Consider the following 21,979-nt stretch of genomic DNA (forward strand, 5'->3'; position numbering starts at 1 on the left):
TATTTCCAATTTTTCAGCTCAGAAATACTCAAAATAAAAAACAGCTACCCATCAAGAAAATTACGATTAAATACCAATCTACGAGAACTTCACGTTACCAGACGTCCACCATATTTGTTATTCTTCGCGACCGGATGAGTGTCTGATTTGGAAAATGTTCTCAACTGAAGGAACTTGAACATGAATGGTACAATGTCAGAATTAAGCTACCAAACGATTAGAACTGCAAATCAAGCAAGAGAAGCGGTAATTAACAATTTTAAAGATGACTATTCAAGGGATTTTTTTTTTTTATAGTAAACGTTTTAGAAGATTCACACAATTATTTGGATGGGCTGCAATTGCTGGTCTGCTGAATCCCCCATAAAACTATTGCAAAACCCCACGTTTACATATGCAATATGGTATATTTCCACCTTTGGATCATTTGAACTTGACAACCACAATACAAAATAAAGGAAGCAAGTTAACTCGTACCATTGTTAACTCGTACCACGTAAACTCGTACCAAAAAAGTTAATTCGTACCAACGTAAACTCGTACCACTGGGAAGTCGTACCAATCAGAACTCGTACCATTAAAAATATTCAAAAATACGAATGTTTTATGATTTTTTTTTTTGGTAAACTAAATAAAAAAAGTTGAATTACTTGAATTTTATACTAGATTTTAATGAAAACTTAGACAAAAATACGAATGTTTTTATGATTATTTTTTTTTTTAAGCTTTATACAAAAAATTAAAATATCTTTGAATTTTATACCAGATTTTAATGAAAACTTAGACAAAAATACGAATGTTTTTATGATTATTTTTTTTTTTAAGCTTTATACAAAAAATTAAAATATCTTTGAATTTTATACCAGATTTTAATGAAAACTTAGACAAAAATACGAATGTAATTTCTTAATTACCATTCTTATACATATATTAAATTCCTTTGATTGTGTGATTATTGGTTGATTATTAACTAATCAACTTGTTTAATCATATTAGCATGATCATATTCTGCTAAAATGTGCTGAATATTGTATAAAAATAAATTTCATACTTTCTAACTGTTGGTCATAAACAATTTTAAACCTTTAAAACACAATAAATAAATTCTTTCATTAAATAAAATTCCTTTTAGAACCAATAGAAAAATACTATTCAATGTTACTGATTTGGAATGATTAAAAATTAAGTCAAATAGTTGTCGGTAAAAGTTTAAAAAAGAGTCTATTCAAGGAAGACAACAAAGCCAATCTGCCACGGTTTTCTCTATCCAATTAGACAAGGAAAATTAGCTACAAATTGGTCATTGTAATTTCAAATTATATACATTTTACAGACTTAAGAGGTATTGAGTGAAATTAAAGTATATATTCATCATTAAACACCATTTGAATGCATTTAAATAAGTTGGTACGAGTTTACAATGGTATGAATTTACCGTGGTACGAGTTAGTAGTGGTACGAGTTTGCATTGGTACGAGTTTTTTTTAGTGGTACGAGTTGACATTGGTACGAGTTTACAATGGTACGAGATAACTATAATTCCAAAATAAACATGGTACATGTTATACCAAACTATTTTTTACATTTATAAAAAGATTTTTGTTTCTTTGGTTAAAATCCATTAGTTGTTGTCTCGCCTGGACAAAAGTCGCAGTATGGGAGACATAGGTATTACTTTCCAGTGGCGGCATAAACTATTTGTATTAAGCTTTATATTTCAGAAGGTAGCTTCGTCCTTGTATGCAGATACCTTATGTTACTGTCCTTGACCTCATTTTCATGTTTCAGTGACTGCTTGAAAAAAAATTACAATTTTTTTGTCATGTGAATTTCTCACTTGTTATGAGTAGTAGGATAACTATATTTGGTATATGGGTTCCTTGCAAAGCCTACATGTCCGCCAGACAGGGTTCACCTGACCTCGACCTCATTTCATGGATCAGTGATTAGGTCCGTTTCTCAGATACTGTAAGCAGAACATAAAGGTCAACTACATATGGTGTATGGAATTATTCAAATTATTTTAATAGGTCAAGTGATGCAGCTAATCGTCAGACCTAGGGGACAGAATTTTAGGAGGTCCGGCAAATGAAGTCTTTGTGTCAGACCCAATGACTGGCAAATATTTTTACTGTTTGGGGCTTTCAAAATTTAAATTTCTTTTGGTCCTGGTTACCTTGGCTTCCAAAGGAATTATGTAGTGGAAAAGCATTGAAAACCAAAAGTTCTAATGACACATTTATTGTCGGTTTTAAGTAAACGTGCTGATGTACATGTAAATGGATTTCGATCTTCTCTGCGTTTATCCAATTGATGATTACAATACTCAGCAAGTGTTATCAGGACTCTTCCCTCGGACACAAGGTTCATGCAATGATGCGTCCAGACAGAAAACTATGCGTCCAGGGCATTTATAAGCGACTAATGAGAACTTTGTTATTAATACGACAAACACAGGTTTTGTCTCCATATGACAAATCAGTGGTGCGAGAATTAAATCAGTTGGAACAATAGATGGCAAACTAAAAAGCATTAAAAACCAAAAGACAACTAATGACCAGATTTATGTTAATTAAATTAAAAACAAGTACTATTTTAGTTTTCTTAGAGTATATTTTTTCATTTCAGTTAATGTGTGAACACACATATTCGTTTTGATGTAAATGTAATTTGCCACTGTTTTTGTTTTTGATCTCAATTTTCTTATGCCAAATAATAGGACAACTATCCATAAAGTTAATGAACAGTTGTCTTATTGGCAAGTGTAGTACAACATTCTCATTTATTTGACGTTGCATGATAACTTAAATTGAATGTGGTCTCAGTCATTAAACCACCCCATGGTCATATCCTTATTTAACCTGGTCGTTCTAGTCAAGGTTTTAAGGTGTATCTTAATCCAACTGGGAACTACATGTAGTAATTATTTTTTCAAAAAAAGTAGGTCTGGCAAACAGTTGATAGGACTGGCAGGACCCAATGTCTGACAGGAAAAAAAAATATCTGCATCTCTGATAGGTACATGTCAGTCTAGCAGGTTTTGTCTGACCTTGACCTCATTTTCATGGTTCATTGGTCAATGTTAAGTTTTTGTGTTTTAGTCTGTTTTTTAAATACTATAAGCAATAGGTTAACTATATTTGGTGTATGCAATGAATGTAAGGTGTACATGTCGGTTTAGCCAATATCATCTGACCTTGACCTCATTTTCATGATTCATTGGTCAATGTTAGAATTTGGGGTCTTGGTTGTTTTGCCAAATACTAATAGCAATAGGTCAGCTATGTTTGTTGATGGAACAATTGTAAGGTGAAGTACTATAAGCAATAGGTCAACTATATTTGGTGTATGCAATGAATGTAAGGTGTACATGTCGGTCTAACCAATATCATCTGACCTTGACCTCATTTTCATGATTCATTGGTCAATGTAAGAATTTTGGGTTTTGGTTGTTTTGCTAAAATACTAATATCAATAGGTCAACCATGTTTGTTGATGGAACAATTGTAAGGTGTACAGGTATTATCTGACCTTGACCTCATTTTCATGGTTCATTGGTCAATGATAAGTTTTGTTATTTTTTCAGTTATCAGATACTATAAGCAACACATGCAACAGGTCAACTATATTTGATGTATGGAATGATTTTAAGGTTTACATGTCTGTCTGGCCTGGTTCATCTCACCATGACCTCATTATCATAGAACATAGATAATGTTAAGTTTATGTGATACTTGAAGTAAAACTTTATGTTACAGACTTTCAACAAAAATTCAATGATAAGTTAAACAGGTGAGACAGTTCAGTGTGTGCACTCTTGTTAAAATTTTAAGAGTCTTAATATTTAAAAACATTATTTTTAGACGTTTTGCTGTAACTGTAATTGCTGTTATCGATTTTTTTCTGAATAGTAGTTAAACTTACATTTGTAGGTAAAGTACAAAATAATCACCATGATATACCGGTAGTAGAAATTTGGATTTACATTAAACTAATTATTTTGATATGACACTCTATTTCAAATGCAGCAACATTGAGATATAACATTGAATTATCTAAAAGTCCAAATTCTCTTTTTATACTTTGTCTGGGCTGATATTATATAGATTGTTTGAGTTGACTTTATAGAGTATAGAGAGTCTGACTTAGGCCAAAACAAATATATATGTCTGTTTTAGGTTACATCATAAAAAAAATAGGGTAAGTAGGTCAGTATTTCCATTTTAATTTTTGCGACATGATTTTGAGTCGTGCAGTCCATATTGCCATGGTTTGAGGTTGTCCATGGGTCGAGTTTACCCGTATTTTAAATGATTGGAATATATTTCCCTTGGTTATTGATTGTAAAAAAATGGCGGCAAAGTGTTTATTTCAACACACAAGTCGCGAGTTTCCTTAAACAGCTGTCATATTCATGATTGTAAAAAATTGGAATGTATCAGAAATAGTATAACTTAGGGTTGGCGATCAAATTAGGGTAGGTCAGGTTACTGTAAACAGACATATATATATTTTTTTGCCTTATTGACAGAACAGGACAACTAGTTGTCTTATTAGTCAGTCCTAGTTGACTCTGGCTGAGGTTTCCCATATTCACAAGTGTTACCTGATAAGTTCCCAAAGATTATTAGTTTTATTTATTATCATATTTTTGGATACATGTTCTACAATGTATACTATTGTCTTTCCTAGATACATTTTTGTCGAGCCTTCGACTTTTGTCGAAAAAGCGAGACATAGCGATCCTACATTCCGTCGGCGTTGTTGTCGGCGGCGTCCACAAATATTCACTCTGTGGTTAAAGTTTTTGAAATTTTAATAACTTTCTTAAACTATCCTGGATTTCTACCAAAGTTGGACAGAAGCTTGTTTATGATCATAAGATAATATTCAAAAGTAAATTTTGTAAAAAAAAAATTCCATTTTTTCCGTATTTTACTTATAATTGGACTTAGTTTTTCTGCCAGGAAACATTACATTCACTCTGTGGTTAAAGTTTTTGAAATTTTAATAACTTTCTTAAACTATCCTGGATTTCTACCAAACTTGGAAAGAAGCTTGTTTATGATCATAAGATAGTATCCAGAAGTAAATTTTGTATAAAAAAAAATCCATTTTTTCCGTATTTTACTTATAAATGGACTTAGTTTTTCTGCCAGTTAACATTACATTCACTCTGTGGTTAAAGTTTTTAAAATTTTAACAACTTTCTTAAACTATCCTGGATTTGTACCAAACTTGGACAGAAGCTTGTTTATGATTAAAAGCTAGTATCTAGAAGGAAATTTGTTAAAATTTTTTCCCATTTTTTCCGTATTTTACTTATATGGACTTAGTTTTTCTTCCAGTTAACATTACATACAGTCTGCAGTTTAAGTTTTTAAAACATTTATTAGATTCATAAACTATCCTGGATTTTTACCAAACTTGGACGGAAAGTAATTACAATCAAAAGATAGTATAGAGAGGAATATTTTTATTAATTTTTTTCCTCATTTTTGTTGAGCCTGCGATTAACAGCAAAAGTCGGCGAGACACTGGGTTCCGCGGAACCCTTACGAATTTTTGTATATATGAAACAGTGTTTCAGCTATGAAAATAAGGAGATGTGGTATGATTCAACAATGAGCAAAACTCATACTCTATAGTAAGCGATAAAATGTTTCAGCATGCCAAAATGATGAAAATGTAAAACAATTCAAAAGAGAAAACCAAAACTGTCAACAAAATCCTACACAGAAAACTAAAGGTTTAGAAACACCTCATAGTGGCAGGTGGCCACTTCCTATATACAAGGTAATAGGATGTGCCGCTGGAATAGGTAACATTTTCCAGCTTAAAAATATGTAAATAGGTGGGGAAGGCTATCAGAAATTTTGTGATTTAATGCACCAATACTATAAAAGCTGTAAATTTATTTAAAGAGCTACATGTAAAATGATTAAATTTCAAATCTAGGATTTTTTATCATAAATTGATTCTTGTTCATAAAATTCTAAATAATAAAGCACCTAATTAACTTAAAGAACGATATATATATATGTTGTCCAATTATAAACCTACACAGCAGAAATTTAAGATCTTCTGCAAGTAATAATCTAGCTGTAGTGAGGCCTAATACAAATTCAATGAAAAAATCATTCACATGTTAGCTCCTCAATACTTTGGAATAAACTACCAAATGAAATAAAACTATGTGAAAATCTTGGTACTTATAAAAAAAATGTGTAGATTTTTTAACTATAAATGATATGTAACAACTCTCTAACTCTATCATGTCTTTTTAATGTTTGTGTATAATGTAGTATTTTGTTTTCCTTGTTCTACAGACAATCATTTAGAGTGAAAGTTTAATTATATGTTCAAAAATTGTACTATCTGTAATACTTCATGTACTTGTTTTGTATGTTTTTTGTGAGGGCCTCAAGGCAGCTGCCTCAAGGTAGATTAGTGAATGCTAATTGAGTCACCCTCTTTAAATAAAGACATTATTATTATTATAAGGTCAATAGATTAAAGTTTCCATTACTTGTTGTATGAAAAGCCCTGTAATTTTTTCAAAAAAGAAAGTCTGAGCTCCGAGCAAGGTGACATTTTCTCGATTTCATGAAACCAATCCCAATATGGGAAAAGATTACATTTTTGCCTACGCAATATATGAAAAGGTATACATTTTTAAAATCTAAATTATATGAAAAGGGTGGGGTAACAGAACCCCAGCAGCACCCTTATCAATTAAGTATTTAAGTGCTCCCCCTCCCCCTGAGAGAAACACAAACCCTACAAAAACCAGGTGAGAACTCACTATTCAGTTCTGGAAAGGTAAGCAAGAAGCAGTTTCTTCTTTACAAGTGGCAACCGACATGTTACATTTATGGCAAACATTAAACTCAATTTCTATTATTCATTCATTGTTGGACAATACTATATACATGAGATGTGGTATGATTGCCAATGAGACAACTCTCCACCAAAGACCAACTAACACATAAGTTTACAACTACAGGTCTCCATACTATGTTCACCAAACAACACTCCTGTACATGTACAACTCTCCACCAGAGACCAACTAACGCATAAGTTTACAACTACAGGTCTCCATACTATGTTCACCAAACAACACTCCTGTACATGTACATGTACGATGTACATGTATGTGTAAGTACTCTTTAAAGTTTTTGTTTTATTAGACTTTTTTCACACACTGCCCTTTTTATACGACCGCAAAAATTAAAAATTTTTTGGTCGTATATTGGTATGACGTTGGCGTCGTTGGCGTCGTCGTCCGAAGACACATTGGTTTTCGCACTCTAACTTTAGTTTAAGTGAATTGATCTTCATTAAATTTTACCATAAGGTTCAATACCACGAAAGGAAGGTTGGGATTGATTTTGGGGGTTATGGTACCAACAGTTAAGGAATTAGGGGCCAAAAAGGGGCCAAAAATAAGCATTTTTGTAACTTTCAGACAATAACTTGTGTGTAAGTGTATGGATCTCTCTGACATTGTACAACAAGGTTCCATATCACAAAGGGAAGGCTGTAATTGATTTTGGGGGTAATTGCCTCAAAATTTTAGGAATTAGGGGCCAAAAAAGGGGCAAAAAACAAGCATTTTTCTAGTTTCATGACAATAACTTGTGTGTAAGTGTTTGGATATTTCTGAAATTGTACTACAAGGTTTCATATCACAAAGGGAAAGCTGGAATTGAGTTCGGGGGTAATTGCCTGAAACGTTTAGGAATTGGGGGCCAAAAAGGGGCCAAAAATAAGCATTTTTCTAGTTTCAAGACAATAACTTGTGTTCAAGTGTATGGATCTCTCTGAAATTGTACTGCAAGGTACCATACCACAAAGGGAAGGCTGGGATTGAGTTTGGGGGTGATGAATCATAAGGGGGTTCAAAAAATTTTGGGGGGGGGGATTTTTTTCTTTTCTTTTTTCTTTCTTTTTTTCCTTTTTTTTTTCTTTTAAAATTTTCCATTTTAAGTTGGTTATTTCTGATTTATATTTAAAAGCAAATAATAATGATATGGTAGGAGATACACATCAAAAAGGATGTGTAAATTTTTATATAATAAGTATTGTGCAATAGCAAGAAATTTTCAATTGCACAGTATTGCACAATAGCAAGAAATCTTCAATTGCACAGTATTGCGCAATAGCAAGAAATCTTCAATTGCACAGTATTGCGCAATAGCAAGAAATATCCAATAGCACAATATTGCGCAATAGCAAGAAATTGTCAATTGTACAGTATTGCGCAATAGCAAGAAATATTCAATTGCACAGTATTGTGCAAAAGAAGATACTTCTTATAAATTGCTTATTTCTTGATCAATTTCAATGGGGTTTTATTCTTGGATTCTTGGGGTTCTTTAATATGCTGAATATAACCGTGTATTAAGCTTTTGGATTTTGGGCCCCGTTTTTAAATTGGTCCACATTGAGGTCCAAAGGGTCCAAAATTTAACTTTGTTTGATTTCATCAAAAATTGAATTATTGGGGTTCTTTGATATGCCGAATCTAACCGTGTATTTAGATTCTTAATTTTTGGTTCCATTTTCAAATTGGTCTACATTAAGGTCCAAAGGGTCCAAAATTAAACTTAGTTTGATTTTAACAAAAATTGAATTTTTAGTGTTCTTTGATATGCTGAATCTAAACATGTATTTAGATTTTTGATTATGGGCCCAGTTTTCAAGTTGGTCCAAATCGGGGTCCAAAATTAAACTTTGTTTGATTTCAACAAAAATTGAATATATGGGGTTCTTTGATATGCTGAATCTAACCATGTATTTAGATTTTTGGGCCCCGTTATCAACTTTGTCCACATTGAGGTCAAAAGGGTCCAAAATTAAACTTTGTTTGATTTCATCAAAAATTGAATTCTTGGGGTTCTTTGATATGCTGAATCTAACCATGTATTTAGATTTTGGATATTGTACCATAATAGGTGAATGTCCAATTTTTAAGTTCTTAGACCACATTCATTCTGTGTCAGAAACCTATGCTGTGTCAAATATTTAATCACAATCCAAATTCAGAGCTGTATCAAGCTTGAATGTTGTGTCCATACTTGCCCCAACTGTTCAGGGTTCGACCTCTGCGGTCGTATCAAGCTGCGCCCTGCGGAGCATTTTATTTAAGGCATAAGATGTTAAATTATTACTTTCTGTAGAATATTTCAATTTTAGTACATTAAAGAAGCAACGTAAGAATACATATACATGTAGTAAGTACTGCTTGCATTTATGATCTTACTATGTTCTTCTGTAATTATTTTGTACATATTGGTTTCTTTCATGCATTTGACTGCTTGATTTTAAAGGTACTGAATGGAATATATGTAGCTTTATTGCGAACCCAATGAAAGTTTTCCACAGTGCCATCTCTAACTTGACCAGGTATTTAAACTTTTGCAAGTTCACCTGTCCTATTGAATAGATACAATAGCTATTGTTCTCTGTGTAGTTTATTCTCTGGGACCTTTAAATTTCTTCTAAGAGAAATCTATCATTCATTGATTAAATTACCTGAGTAAAAAAAATTTCTTATATATAGACAAAAATACTGTTTTTATACTCATTAACTGCGTGTGATGATGTAGTTATTCAATATTAATAATATATTTTCATTCAGTTTAATATAAACATTGATTCAATCATAAAAATTTGATTTCTGACAAAACTTTCAACATTGTTCCTTTTAAAAAAATATTTGTTTGACATGAATAAGAACTTGAAAATAATGATGTTTCAAATTAAGATCTTCTTATTGCGAACCCAATGAAAGTTTTCCACAGTGCCATCTCTATCTTGACCAGGTATTTAAACTTTTGCAAGTTCACCTGTCCTATTGAATGAATACAATAGCTATTTTTCTCTGTGTAGTTTATTCACTGGGACCTTTAAATTTCTTCAAGAGAAATCTATCACTCATTGATTAATTTACCTGAACAAAAAAATTAACTCTCAATGATAAAAATACATGTACCAATACTAAATAAGGACACACAAAACTATATGTGATGTTGATTTATTCAATATCTAATAATTTAGTAGGCTTCTAGAATGTATTAGGGTAAGTTGTCTGCATTGGCTATTTGCAATATTAGCCATAATAAACTGATTTACTTTATTTGCATTATTTACCAATTTTTACTAAATTGTCTACAGCTTTTCATAATTTTGTTCCAATGTTTTGACATTAAATTTTGCTATGTTCCTATGGAAATTTGTGACTTTCAAATTATTTTTTTTGTGTTGGACCAAAAAAACTATGAAAGTGACAATGCTAATATTTACTCTTATTATCCATTTAGACTGTACTTCAATGTACATTTATTCTAATCAAGCTTAAAGGTTTGTGAAAAATGTCAAAATAAATAATCCTCTCAGACATAGATTTATAGAAATAAAAGGGATAAGTTAACATGAATAACTATCTGTGAAAATAAGTTGGTTTACAGTATTTTATTAAATGTATTCTATTACTAGACAAAAAAAAATCAAATTTCAATAGGAACATTGATAAAACTTTTGTTTGAAATCAACTTTTTATGATTGAATCAATGTTTATATTAAACTGAATGAAAATATATTATTAATATTGAATAAATACATCATCACACTCAGTTAATGAGTATAAAAAAGTATTTTTGTCTATATATAAGAAATTTTTTTACTCAGGTAAATTAATCAATGAGTGATAGATTTCTCTTAGAAGAAATTTAAAGGTCCCAGTGAATAAACTACACAGAGAAAAATAGCTATTGTATTCATTCAATAGGACAGGTGAACTTGCAAAAGTTTAAATACCTGGTCAAGATAGAGATGGCACTGTGGAAAACTTTCATTGGGTTCGCAATAAATGTATTCTATAACTAAACAAGAAAAAAATCAAATTTCAATAGGAACATTGATAAAACTTTTGTTAGAAATCAACTTTTTATGATTGAATCAATGTTTATATTAAACTGAATGAAAATATATTATTAATATTGAATAAATACATCAGCACACGCAATTAATGAGTATAAAAAAAGTATTTTTGTCTCTATATAAGAATTTTTTTTTACACAGGTAATTTAATCAATGAATGATAGATTTCTCTTAGAAGAAATTTAAAGGTCCCAGTGAATAAACTACACAGAGAAAAATAGCTATTGTATTCCTTCAATAGGACAGGTGAACTTGCAAAAGTTTAAATACCTGGTCAAGATAGAGATGGCACTGTGGAAAACTTTCATTGGGTTCGCAATAACAATATGCATATTAGAATGACACTGTACATGTACATATTCATATAGATCTGAAATGTTAATTAATAATTAATATTTAGGAAATGACATAAAACGTTATACTTTCACATGCTTTCAGGATGAGTTAAGAACAGATACCAGGAAGAAGAATCTGTTGATCCTGGTTCTAAATTATATGTATGAAGAAGGGTATGTTTATTCAAATGTTTTAATAGTATTCAGTAAAATTTTCTAAACTTTATTCATGAATAAAGATATGCATTTGTACTTGTGAAAGAAAGTAGACTTGGAGTGAATGGCAATGATCATTATATAAAATAAATGTTCAAAATCAACAAACAGTCTCAATTTCACACCTTTCTAGAAAAAATGTGTTTATATATATATATTGCAACAAAATAAATGCATGTTACCACTTGCAATAATCACAACATATTTGTAGGATGACCCTCCATGTTAAAAGTTTGTGAAGTCTGATTAATATTTTGGGGCAATGTTAACTAAAAGAGACATTAAAAAGGTAAAAAAAAATGTAATTTTGCATAATAGCTGTATTAAAATTAAGGGATATTTTTCCAGATATGTGGAAGCAGCACAAGCCTTAGGAAGAGAAACAAATTTAGACGTCAACAAATATGAAGTGTGTGACAACATTGATCTGGAGACCATTATTATGGAATATGAGTCTTATTACTATGTCAAGTTTGCCAAGTATCCAAAAATAACCAAGAAACTGACATCAAGTGGTAAGAAACATTTGATCTAATGTAAAGGCTGTAGTTATTGCTGACATGCATGGTTGGTGTGGAATCTCATAAATTTTCTAAAAGAAGTTTTGTTTTTTAAGTTACATGTAATTCCCTGCTTTGTCTAATATTTATGATCAGACCTTTGCTTGAAATGAATAAGCATTAGCCAAAGGAGAATTTTATATTTGCTTTTAATATTGGCTTGGTTTCATTTTTGATATATATAGGACTCTAAAGTGCTATGATCATCACGCTAAAATGCGATGGTCTACGCTAAAGTACGATGGTGTCTCATGCTTAAGTGCGATGGTTGGTTGTTTGTTAAAGTGCGATGATCACGCTAAAGTGCGATGGACCATTAGAGTAAGGTTCGAGGGCTTAAAACGTTAGGGTACATGGATGTTAAAAAATAGTCTTTTTGCAAATGCTAGTAGGCTAATTTAGGTATAACATATGTGATAGACTTTATAATTTACCGGTAGGCTTAAGTGGTTGTTTCTAAATCTAGAAGACTGTCCACGTTATAATTGCTAAAAAGGTAATATAGGGGGTCACAAACTATATTTCCTGTAAATGTAATAATTGGGGCGTATTTAGTATTTGAATAATTGGCGAATCTTGCCGTTCACACAGTCTATCAATAATGTGAACACCTCTCCTTACAGTCGTCATTGTAAATTACAAATACAAAATTCGTTCATTGTCAGAATAAATAACATTTATTAGTACAAGCTTTCATATCAATGCGAGAGAAAGGTGATATTCGCTGAGCTTTTTTCTCCTTTTTCGAAACGAGTACAAATACATCTTATATTTACCTACAATGTACAAACTAATGTTTCAGCCGAAAATTTATAATTGAAAACATGTACCTTTATTTTACAAACGTTACTTTTCAATAAAATCGAAAGTATATTAACGGGGACGGCAAAGTAAACTTCAATGTAAACCATGATTTAAATGTATCCTTTCGCTTCTAATGGAAACAGGAGACAGGATACCTATGCGTACACTATTTTGTATGGCCTTCCAAATACCGTTTCGATCTCTAATATCACTGAAGAGACATTAATTGTCGAAATCCGGATATGTTGTACAAATTTTTGCACCTCATGTTTGTGGTATACCATCTTTTCCACAAGTTTATTGTTTTCTGTTTGGTATTAAATTAATATTAAGATCCATTTTGTACTGGTGATCAATTTATTTGGCAATCGCCAATGGCAGTCAGCAGGTTTTAAGAACATCCGTTGTTCGACCTGTTAGTCAAATGCGTTTTGTTAAAATATACTTTTTCGCTATTTTGGTCTTTTGGAAAATGTTGTTTGTGCTGTATTTAGACCCCTCTACCAAGAAATTTGTTTTACATGTACACGTATAAAAATTGTGGTTTTTATCCAACGCAATCATAGGTTTGAACGTTGTTTTCAATTTAGACTTGTTTATTTTTTTCTGTTTGGGCTTATATTATATTTTCCTTCGGGTTTATATGATCCGTTCATCCCCTTTCGACTCTTTAAAATTCAAGAGTCTATCCTAAATTGAGGTAAATTATATGGCCTTCCAAATACCGTTTCGATCCCTAACATCACTGAAGAGACATTAATTGTCGAAATCCGGATATGGTGTACAAATTTTTGCACCTCATGTTTGCGTTATACCATCTTTTCCGCAAGTTTATTGTTTTCTGTTTGGTATTAAATTAATAATTAAGATCCATTGTGTTACATCTATGATCCAACACAATCATAGGTTTGAACATTGTTTTCAATTTAGACTTGTTACTATTTTGTATCTATATAGTAAAATGGTTGACTGCAGGAGACAAGTCCTTCTTCCAGCACCCGAGAGAAAAAAACACATTTGCTTCAGCCGAAAAAGCATGGCTAGGTCTAAAATTAAGTCATGGACATTAGTCATGGTTTAAAAGTTGTTTTAAAATCAAATATTCTTAATTTATCTTCCGGCATGTTCATTTTTGGGTTGTATAAACGACTGTTTACGTCATAATCCATCTACGTTTCTTAGTCTATACTTTCGCGGACCTTTGGACTTCAGCATATGGAGGCATCACACTTTAGCGTGACCAACGTACTTTAGCGTCCCCATTGCACTTTGGAGTCCTACATATATATGGTAGCACCCATTTGAATGACCTTTAAATATGGAAAAGCAATCTTAGTAACAAATCATTTTTTCAGTAAAGATTTATAAATATTTTTGGATAAAACTAATTATTTTGTATATTTTTATATACAGTATCATATTTTTGTTTCTAATAAAAGAAATGAGTATGCAGTGTCCCACTGCATATCCCAAAATAGCCTGTTTTGTGTACCCATCTGCCCTTATAGTCCCCTTTATGAATTTTTAATTCATGAACAAAGGGAACATGCGGAAAGAAAGAAGATATATACTTTTCAATGCATTAAAATCCCCAACATTTTAGGGCTGTTCCAGAATTAAGAAAAAAAAATTTTTAGACACCAACTAGCCATACAATTAAAATTTTCATTTTCTTATAATATTTAAAAAATTCTAAGGGAAATGCAACCTCCCACATTCATTAATGTGATTGCCTCAATTTGGAACAGCCTGAACGGAAAAAGATTTTCTTACATTCAGAAGATGCTAAAAATAAATTTGCAATTTTCAAAAAATTGTGCAGAATTTATCAAGAAATACTTGGCATGAGTAAAGTTTTATCCTGTCCAGTACTACAGACAAAATTTCACATAACATTTCATTGCATATAAGAAAATAACCATCACTTGAAGTTACCCAATCAAATTTCACCCTTTTTTTCATGTTTACAAGCTTTAGTAACTATGTAACCTCTAGTTTCCAAATTATTTTAAAGAAACACCAAATAAAAAAAGAATGGTGCTTTCAAACACCCAAGATATATGTTTATGACTCAGAAATTTTTAACTGCAATGAAATGTAGGATTAATTTCCTACAACTGTCAAATTGTAGGGAATATTTTTTTTCAACCCTTTTTCGTATGCAACTGGATGTGACGTACTATGATTTGTGGTATTACACCTTGAGGGCAAATGGCTAATGTGAAAAAGCTTGATTTAAATAACTTTATCATAGATTAAACAGAGTTCTTTTGAAGACTTTAAATTTGTCTTCATTAGTCATCAGGTTTTTGATTATTAAAAAATCTAAGTAGTAAATACCTCTTGCAAGAAAATTGATGAATAGATTTTGTAGTTTTCTTGTTGTAAGAAGGGGAAATCCATGATTTTTGTATGCATGTGAATAATTCAGGATTTACTGAGCATAGTAGTGTAGAATACTTAACATGATTCATGTGAACAACAGATAACTACCGGTACTATAACATTATACACTGTATTACATATTAATATTGTTAGTTATATTTTCTATAACAGGCTATCCAGGTATATACAATATAATACTTCTGTTTGCTGTGCTGCCAGTTGGGTGATTGTTGTTTATTTTTAACATTTGAGTTATTTATTTGTTAATATGGTCACTTTTGTATTTTTGTTTTACCATCAAGAAATATAAGTCAATTTAAGACTATACACATGTATCTAGTGCTCTTTGAGGTCCAGTTTGATTGTATTTGATTTCCATATTCAAATAATATATGATAGACTTTAGTCTTCATGACATTTTTTTTACAAGAGTTCTATAAATTGATATTGTCTTTGATGCCTCTTTCCATGATAATTTTACTGGCCAGGGCTGTAGGCTTGTGGTTAATCGTGAAGAATGAGACTTAATTGACTTGTTTGTTGGACTCCATATTTTACCTTGACCATGTTTCAACTTTAAAGTTGGATATTATTTTTGTGTTATGAGGACCAAGATTTGAATGAAATTATACAGCTTAGGAACATTGTAATGAACCACTACTACATGTAAAATTTGATCTCTAGCCAAATTGTTCATAAACTCTTCACAATGCACCAGTCAAACTCAATGCTTATAGCACGACACTACTTTTACCATTTAGTAATTGAAGTTACTTTTTGAACAGTGACATTTTCACAAATATGCAAAACATTTTTACTCTAGCATAACATTGTTTTAATATAATCTCATTTCTCAAGCAGCATTGAAACTTTTCTTAAATGCTGTACTCATTTGCAGGAAATAATTGGTTCTTATTAGAGTCCTCACTGAAGTGTTTCACAAGTATAAGAAAATTCCATTTTATTTAGAGTGAAAGACATTATTTCCCATGTATATTTATATCCTGTTGGGATTGAATGTTTACCTTTTTGCTGGGACCATAATTTGACATATAAATGGTTTTGCCATACAGATGCTGTTTATCAATTGGAGAAAAACTAGATTTTCTCTTGGATATGGCAAATATTGCTGAAAGCAAGACATGTGTTTGCTTACTGAAGACATTGACAGCAAATATTTCTATAAGGCCTATTACATTTCAGAAGATAGGATATATATTCTTTATTCTGATACTGTGTGGTATGAATTTTATTTTTTGCATAAGTCTGTCCATTATCTCACTTTCATGGTCCATTTGTTTGATAGAATCAATGCTAATTTTTTGTGATATATTAGTGATGACATGTTTTAGTTTCTGTAAGTAATAGGGTTAAAAGGTCAACTATATCTGGCCTTTGGAAAGATTGTTGAGTATATGTTCATATGACAGAGGTCACCTGACCTGTACCTCATTTTTATGGTTTGTTGACCAACATGTATTTATCATGAGGAGGTGGTATTTTTTCTAAATGATATGTCAATTACTAGTTTTTTTTTATAGAAGCATTGCAAACAGTACATATGCAATTGACAGTGGACACATGACTTTCATAATTAATTGATCAGTGTTTAGAATTTTTTTAATACACATAAAACAATTTTACAAAAGTTAATGTATTTGCACAGAGAGGAAGCAGAAGAAAAAAGAAGAAAGAGGTCAAGATTGTAAGGGGTGAAATCAAAGCATGTAATCTAAACTAACTGTCAAATTAATGTGGTGTATCACAACTATCCTCCAATTAGTGGGAGCTCTAATTACATACATGTAGCTGCAGTGGCTTAGATATATATATAATACTTATATTGGAGGTGTACTGTGTCTTAAACATAAAGTTGTGTGTCAACCTTAGAGTCACTGTTGCTAAAATTTGTTATTCACTTAAATTAAAATAGAAGAGTGAACCTTGCTGTACAGTATAGGACATAAGTAAGACCTAAGTCAATCCTGTCCACTTGATAGCTGTAGTTAAATAAAGAACATTAAATTTTATCTTTTCTTTGTAGAAATAATAGTTTGTATACTGTAGTTCTTATGACAATCTTTACTTATAATATATGTACATAGACCATGTATGGAGCAAATGTACAGATGATATGTACATAAACCATGTATGTAGCAAATGTACAGAACAGAGTAGTCAATTCTCAACAGCTTCCACCCTTTGCATTTCTTTAATATGTTTTTTGCACCAAAGTTTTCTTGGCAACTCATAGACCTTACTTTTGCTAAACTACATTTTTATAATATTTCCACATATGCATTATGTGTTGACCCTAATCACAGTATATGAACAAATAGAGGGTGAGGGCTAAATAAGTAAGGCTAATGGCTAAAATATCTGTAAATGTTTGTCACTTGTTTATATATCATGTTGCATTTTTAATCTGCTGCTACATTTTGAACAAGTTTCCATTCAGTAAATGAGTTTGCCATACTTTTAACTGTTTTATGCAAGCACCATTTATTAGGTTTACAAATGTAACAAAATGTGTGTTCTGTACTAATTCAACATTAACCTATCAATATATATGTTACAATGGGTTCTTAAAACATAGAGCAACAACAATGACTGGTCACAGTGATTAGAGAAGGTTTATTAGGATGATTTGTGACCCTGATTATTTGAACTGTTATTTACCCTCTGCTATTGAGGAGAAAATGAACTAGTTATATATCACAACACAGTTAGATATTTAATTATTAAAACTGTTGGCCTTAATTAAAAATCCACTTTTATGGGAGAAGAAATGTTCCAGACTGGTATCATGGCATTTATGTTTCCAAATGTCAGATATAAGAATTACAGTTTTCCTTGATTTTTTCAAAAGTTTTGATTAACATGTTATTCAAGCTTTGTCATTCTACTATTAGGATAAAAAATAAAATTGAAATAATTGACGTGGCTTTACATTAGGTTATGTTTTAATCTTGACTTATATCAGTCATACTAAGAGTACTTGTTGAACAGTACATGACATTTCTTTCTGTGACTGGAATATTAAGTCTACAGATTATGTGTCATTTTAAATGTTTGATCTAAGATTTGGTCAGGTGTGAAATATGATCTTTGTAATATACAGACACATACATAATTGTATGAGTGTTGGACTTTAACTATGTTGGCTGAATTATACAGATCTAATCTAAATGTTATTACAGTTCATTGAAACAGCTGAGTCTTACATTTGTAAATCATAAGTTTCCTATGCATGATTAAGAAGAGGAAAATGTATAAGCACCATATCAAATTAAAATCTAATACTGATTTGAAATAATTAAGCTTACAATTAAATGCAGAATTATTTTTTGATCAGTTATGAAATTTAAGAAGAAAATCATTGAGGCCAGAGGTTTCCTAAGTGTTCAACATTACACATACACCTTTGTGAATACTTATGCCGGTAATATGTATAGAACTTTGCCAAGTCTTATATTAAATCTATAAGAGTCATTTTAACACATGACCAGAGAAGGATATAATTCATACTGCAAGAGACCATACCATTTAATATATGTATAAATACACAGTGATGTACAGTATATGTTTATGAGACAGCAACTGAACAATACAGATAACCAAAAGACATCTAGTGACTGTTTTGTTTGCAAGGCATAAGTGCCATTGACATTGCTCTTGAAATCATTAAAATTAATTTTTCTTGCATCCTGAAGCATCCCCAAAAGAAAGTTGTAAATAGCATATTGTATTACATATTTCCTGATACAATTTGATTAGTTGTTGCTGGAAGCACTGCTATTGGTCTCTTGCCATGGTTTTAACAATCAGAATCAGATGACAAATAAATATTGCAAATTTAAAGTTCCTTTATTAAGATTCAATCAAACATTCCAAGGTGTTTTAACAAGAAAAGTTTAAAAGATAATTCACATAAACTTTTCTCTCAATGTGTGATTTTATTAACTTATTTCCCTTTTTTTAAACATAGGATATTTAACCGGATTTTCGAAGTAAAAATTGATTATTGATTTGGGAATGTACGGCAAGCGGGCGGGTGGGCGGCTGCCAAACAGTGTCCGTTCATTAACATGAAAACCCTTTGACAAAATTTTTTCAAATTTAGATATGTTGTTTCCTGTGACTAAATGAAGGTCAAGTTCAATTTTCAAGGTTTTAGCTTTTCTCGTTGTTGAGTTATAGCCCTTTCCCAAGAATTAAATTTTTGATGAAATACTTATTAATTACTAGATTTCTGTTCAAAGGGAAATAACTCATTTTTTAAAAGATTTTTAAAAGACATTGTATTAATGATAAATGACATTTTGGATTTTTTTTCTTTTCTTTGGTAAATTGTATGAAGAATTTTGTGGTAGGTCTGTTTGTTATTCTGTATAAACTAATTTTTCTGAATGCTATATATATAATTTTTTTTGGATGAAGTGAATTCTTTTAATTAGATGATAATCTATTTTTAATAAAGGATATATTTCATTACATTACATTGTGTAGATGATAGATAAGTTGCAGATCTATATTAGTTTGTGACAAATGAAAGAAAAAATACTTGGAACTATTAATTATATTTGATTATAATTTGAAAATAGATATACATTGTGTTACATCATATCTAATTTTAGAGAACTATTTAATTTTTTAGTGGTTAGATCATTTCTAATTTTAGAGAACTATTTTTGCTTTATTAGTTTCTGTTCAAAGGGAAATAACTCAAGCTTGTTTCCATAAACCAGTAATCATAATATAAGTATATGGATTTTGTTCAATTAATTTTAGTCATTAGTTGTCAAAAATTTCTTTATAACTATGTTTTTTTAAGTCATGTGTGTTATTAAGGTAGATGTCACAGTTGTTATGTGGCATTTTATTTTTGTTGTGTGTGTTAATGTTTAAATTTTACATGATCCTGTTTGGGAGTTCAGATTTGCAAATATCATTTTCATTATTAATTAGATAATAATCTATTTTAAATATTCAATCACAATCCAAATTCAGAGCTGTTTTAAGCTTAAATGTTGTGTCCATACTTGCTCAACTGTTCAGGGTTCGACCTCTGCACGAAAATCCGGTTTGCCGTCACTCTGACAGCCTCTTGTTTGTACTTAGTTTACATTCCATAAAGTTAATTTAAGAACAATTTTAAAGACATAAATCATTTAGAAATGAAATGCAGAATTCTAGTGAAGAAAAAACTGATCAAGATTTTAGTCACAGTGAAGAAAGAGTAAATTAAATTAATTTTTTTTAGATTACAAATACAAGAATTCTAAATTATTCAGGACTCTATTTCTGACTTTTAAGTATGCATAATTGTGTTCATACTGTGAATTCATTACCATACTATTCAGAAGGTACTAATTGTTATGAGCTTCTTGATTATTGGTTAACCACAAGAAGTAAAGTGTTCAAAAAAATATATGCAGAATTTATCTAAATCACAGAATCAAGTTTCTACTAATATACATTATTTTTTCAATCAACAAACTTTTTGTCTAAAATATAGGTGTCCACAGTATCTGAATTTTAAGAGACATTTGTTTGTCTTTTTATATATTAAAGCAATTTTTATTTTATAATAAATGGATATAAAAGAGAGAAGAAAGATACCAAAGGGATATTCAAACTCACAATGCCATGGAAAAAAGAGAAAAAATAAAAATAAAAAAAATATGAAGTTCTATTTAATTTACATGGAATCGAAAATGTAAATGCTTGAAATGGTCTTTCTGTTGCATCCATCAGATGACATTGTAATAATATGTAATAAAAGATGACATTGTAATAATATATAGAAGAAGAATAGGGCCCTTGATGGGCAGCATGACATGTACATACAAAACAATACATTGTGATTTGTAACAGAAAAACATTTTTTTTCTTTATATAATAAAAGATGACATTGTATTTTATATAATAAAAGATGTCATAGTAACAAAATATATGATAAAACATGAAGTTTAGATTGTAAAAAAACATATATTTATATTAAATCCATTTTTGTGTTGTTTTAGCTGGTGATAGAAGAGGAGCCCCACAGAAATCTAGTATATCCAGAACTAACAGGTAATAAACACTTCATACATTGCATCATTCATATCATATTGGTCGTCTAGACTTTCATATCATAGTGGTCTACTAGACATGAACCTAATACCCTACTAGACATTCATATCATAGTGGTCTTGCAAGGAGGTGACATGTTGAATTCTTTTTCCTCTTTATTTTTCGATTTATTTCATACATTTTTAGGAAGAATTTTGATATTTTCATGATTAGTGGTCATGGACCATATTTTGGCTAAATTCTTTGATGATATAATTGGACAACTATTGTTAATCCCCTTGACACACAAAGCACAATATATCATGTAGATAAGATGTGTCCATTGCTAGGAGAGTATTCATGTCATCTCTTTGTATTATTTCTTTTCTTTTTACTATCTTGTTCATTTATCTTCCCTTATAAATTTATGTTTTATCTGCTTTCCATCTTCTCTCAGAAATTGTTCATGTATTTTTGAACTCTTATCAAACCTGCATGTTTAATTTATAAGTTATAAAACACTCAAATGATTCAACTAACAGTAACACTGTACAGAATTTCAGTTATTTCTGTTTATATACTTACTTTAATAAAATCCAGTTTCCTGATCAGACATCTGTTAAGCTCTTAGGGTGGTAGACACTAAAATTCATAGAAAAAAAAAAATTCTTAAATTTT

The 21,979-nt window shown here is 30.6% G+C and overlaps 4 protein-coding genes across 17 annotated transcripts in view; 3 read left to right on the forward strand and 1 right to left on the reverse strand.

Annotated features, from left to right (window-relative positions):
* Positions 1-7,787, forward strand: part of LOC127732965 (sorting nexin-27-like) — a 279,861-nt gene extending 272,074 nt beyond the window's left edge. For both annotated transcript variants that reach the window (XR_007996540.1, XR_007996542.1), the window contains exon 15: positions 7,519-7,787. The gene's annotated coding sequence lies outside the window, so the exon portion shown is untranslated. The remainder of the gene's footprint in view (positions 1-7,518) is intronic.
* LOC127732979 (leucine-rich repeat-containing protein 28-like) overlaps positions 1-21,979 on the forward strand; it is a 252,942-nt gene that overhangs the window by 111,361 nt on the left and 119,602 nt on the right. The window lies entirely within an intron of this gene.
* Positions 1-21,979, reverse strand: part of LOC127732947 (coiled-coil domain-containing protein 171-like) — a 179,481-nt gene that overhangs the window by 62,414 nt on the left and 95,088 nt on the right. The gene's annotated exons all lie outside the window — the stretch shown is intronic.
* LOC127732962 (katanin p60 ATPase-containing subunit A-like 2) overlaps positions 99-21,979 on the forward strand; it is a 48,493-nt gene continuing 26,612 nt past the window's right edge. For 6 of the 10 annotated variants that reach the window (XM_052242195.1, XM_052242194.1, XM_052242197.1 and 3 more), the window contains exons 1-5: positions 99-246; positions 11,383-11,453; positions 11,844-12,010; positions 16,911-16,949; positions 21,271-21,322. In XM_052242195.1, the coding sequence (XP_052098155.1) occupies positions 181-246; positions 11,383-11,453; positions 11,844-12,010; positions 16,911-16,949; positions 21,271-21,322 (395 nt within the window). In that variant the 5' untranslated portion in view covers positions 99-180. The remainder of the gene's footprint in view (positions 247-11,382; positions 11,454-11,843; positions 12,011-16,910; positions 16,950-21,270; positions 21,323-21,979) is intronic. The other 4 variants (XM_052242201.1, XM_052242199.1, XM_052242202.1 and 1 more) reach the window with 1 other exon arrangement.

Source organism: Mytilus californianus, unplaced genomic scaffold (assembly GCF_021869535.1).
Source record: "Mytilus californianus isolate M0D057914Y unplaced genomic scaffold, xbMytCali1.0.p SCAF_3, whole genome shotgun sequence".
NCBI lineage: Eukaryota > Metazoa > Mollusca > Bivalvia > Mytilida > Mytilidae > Mytilus > Mytilus californianus.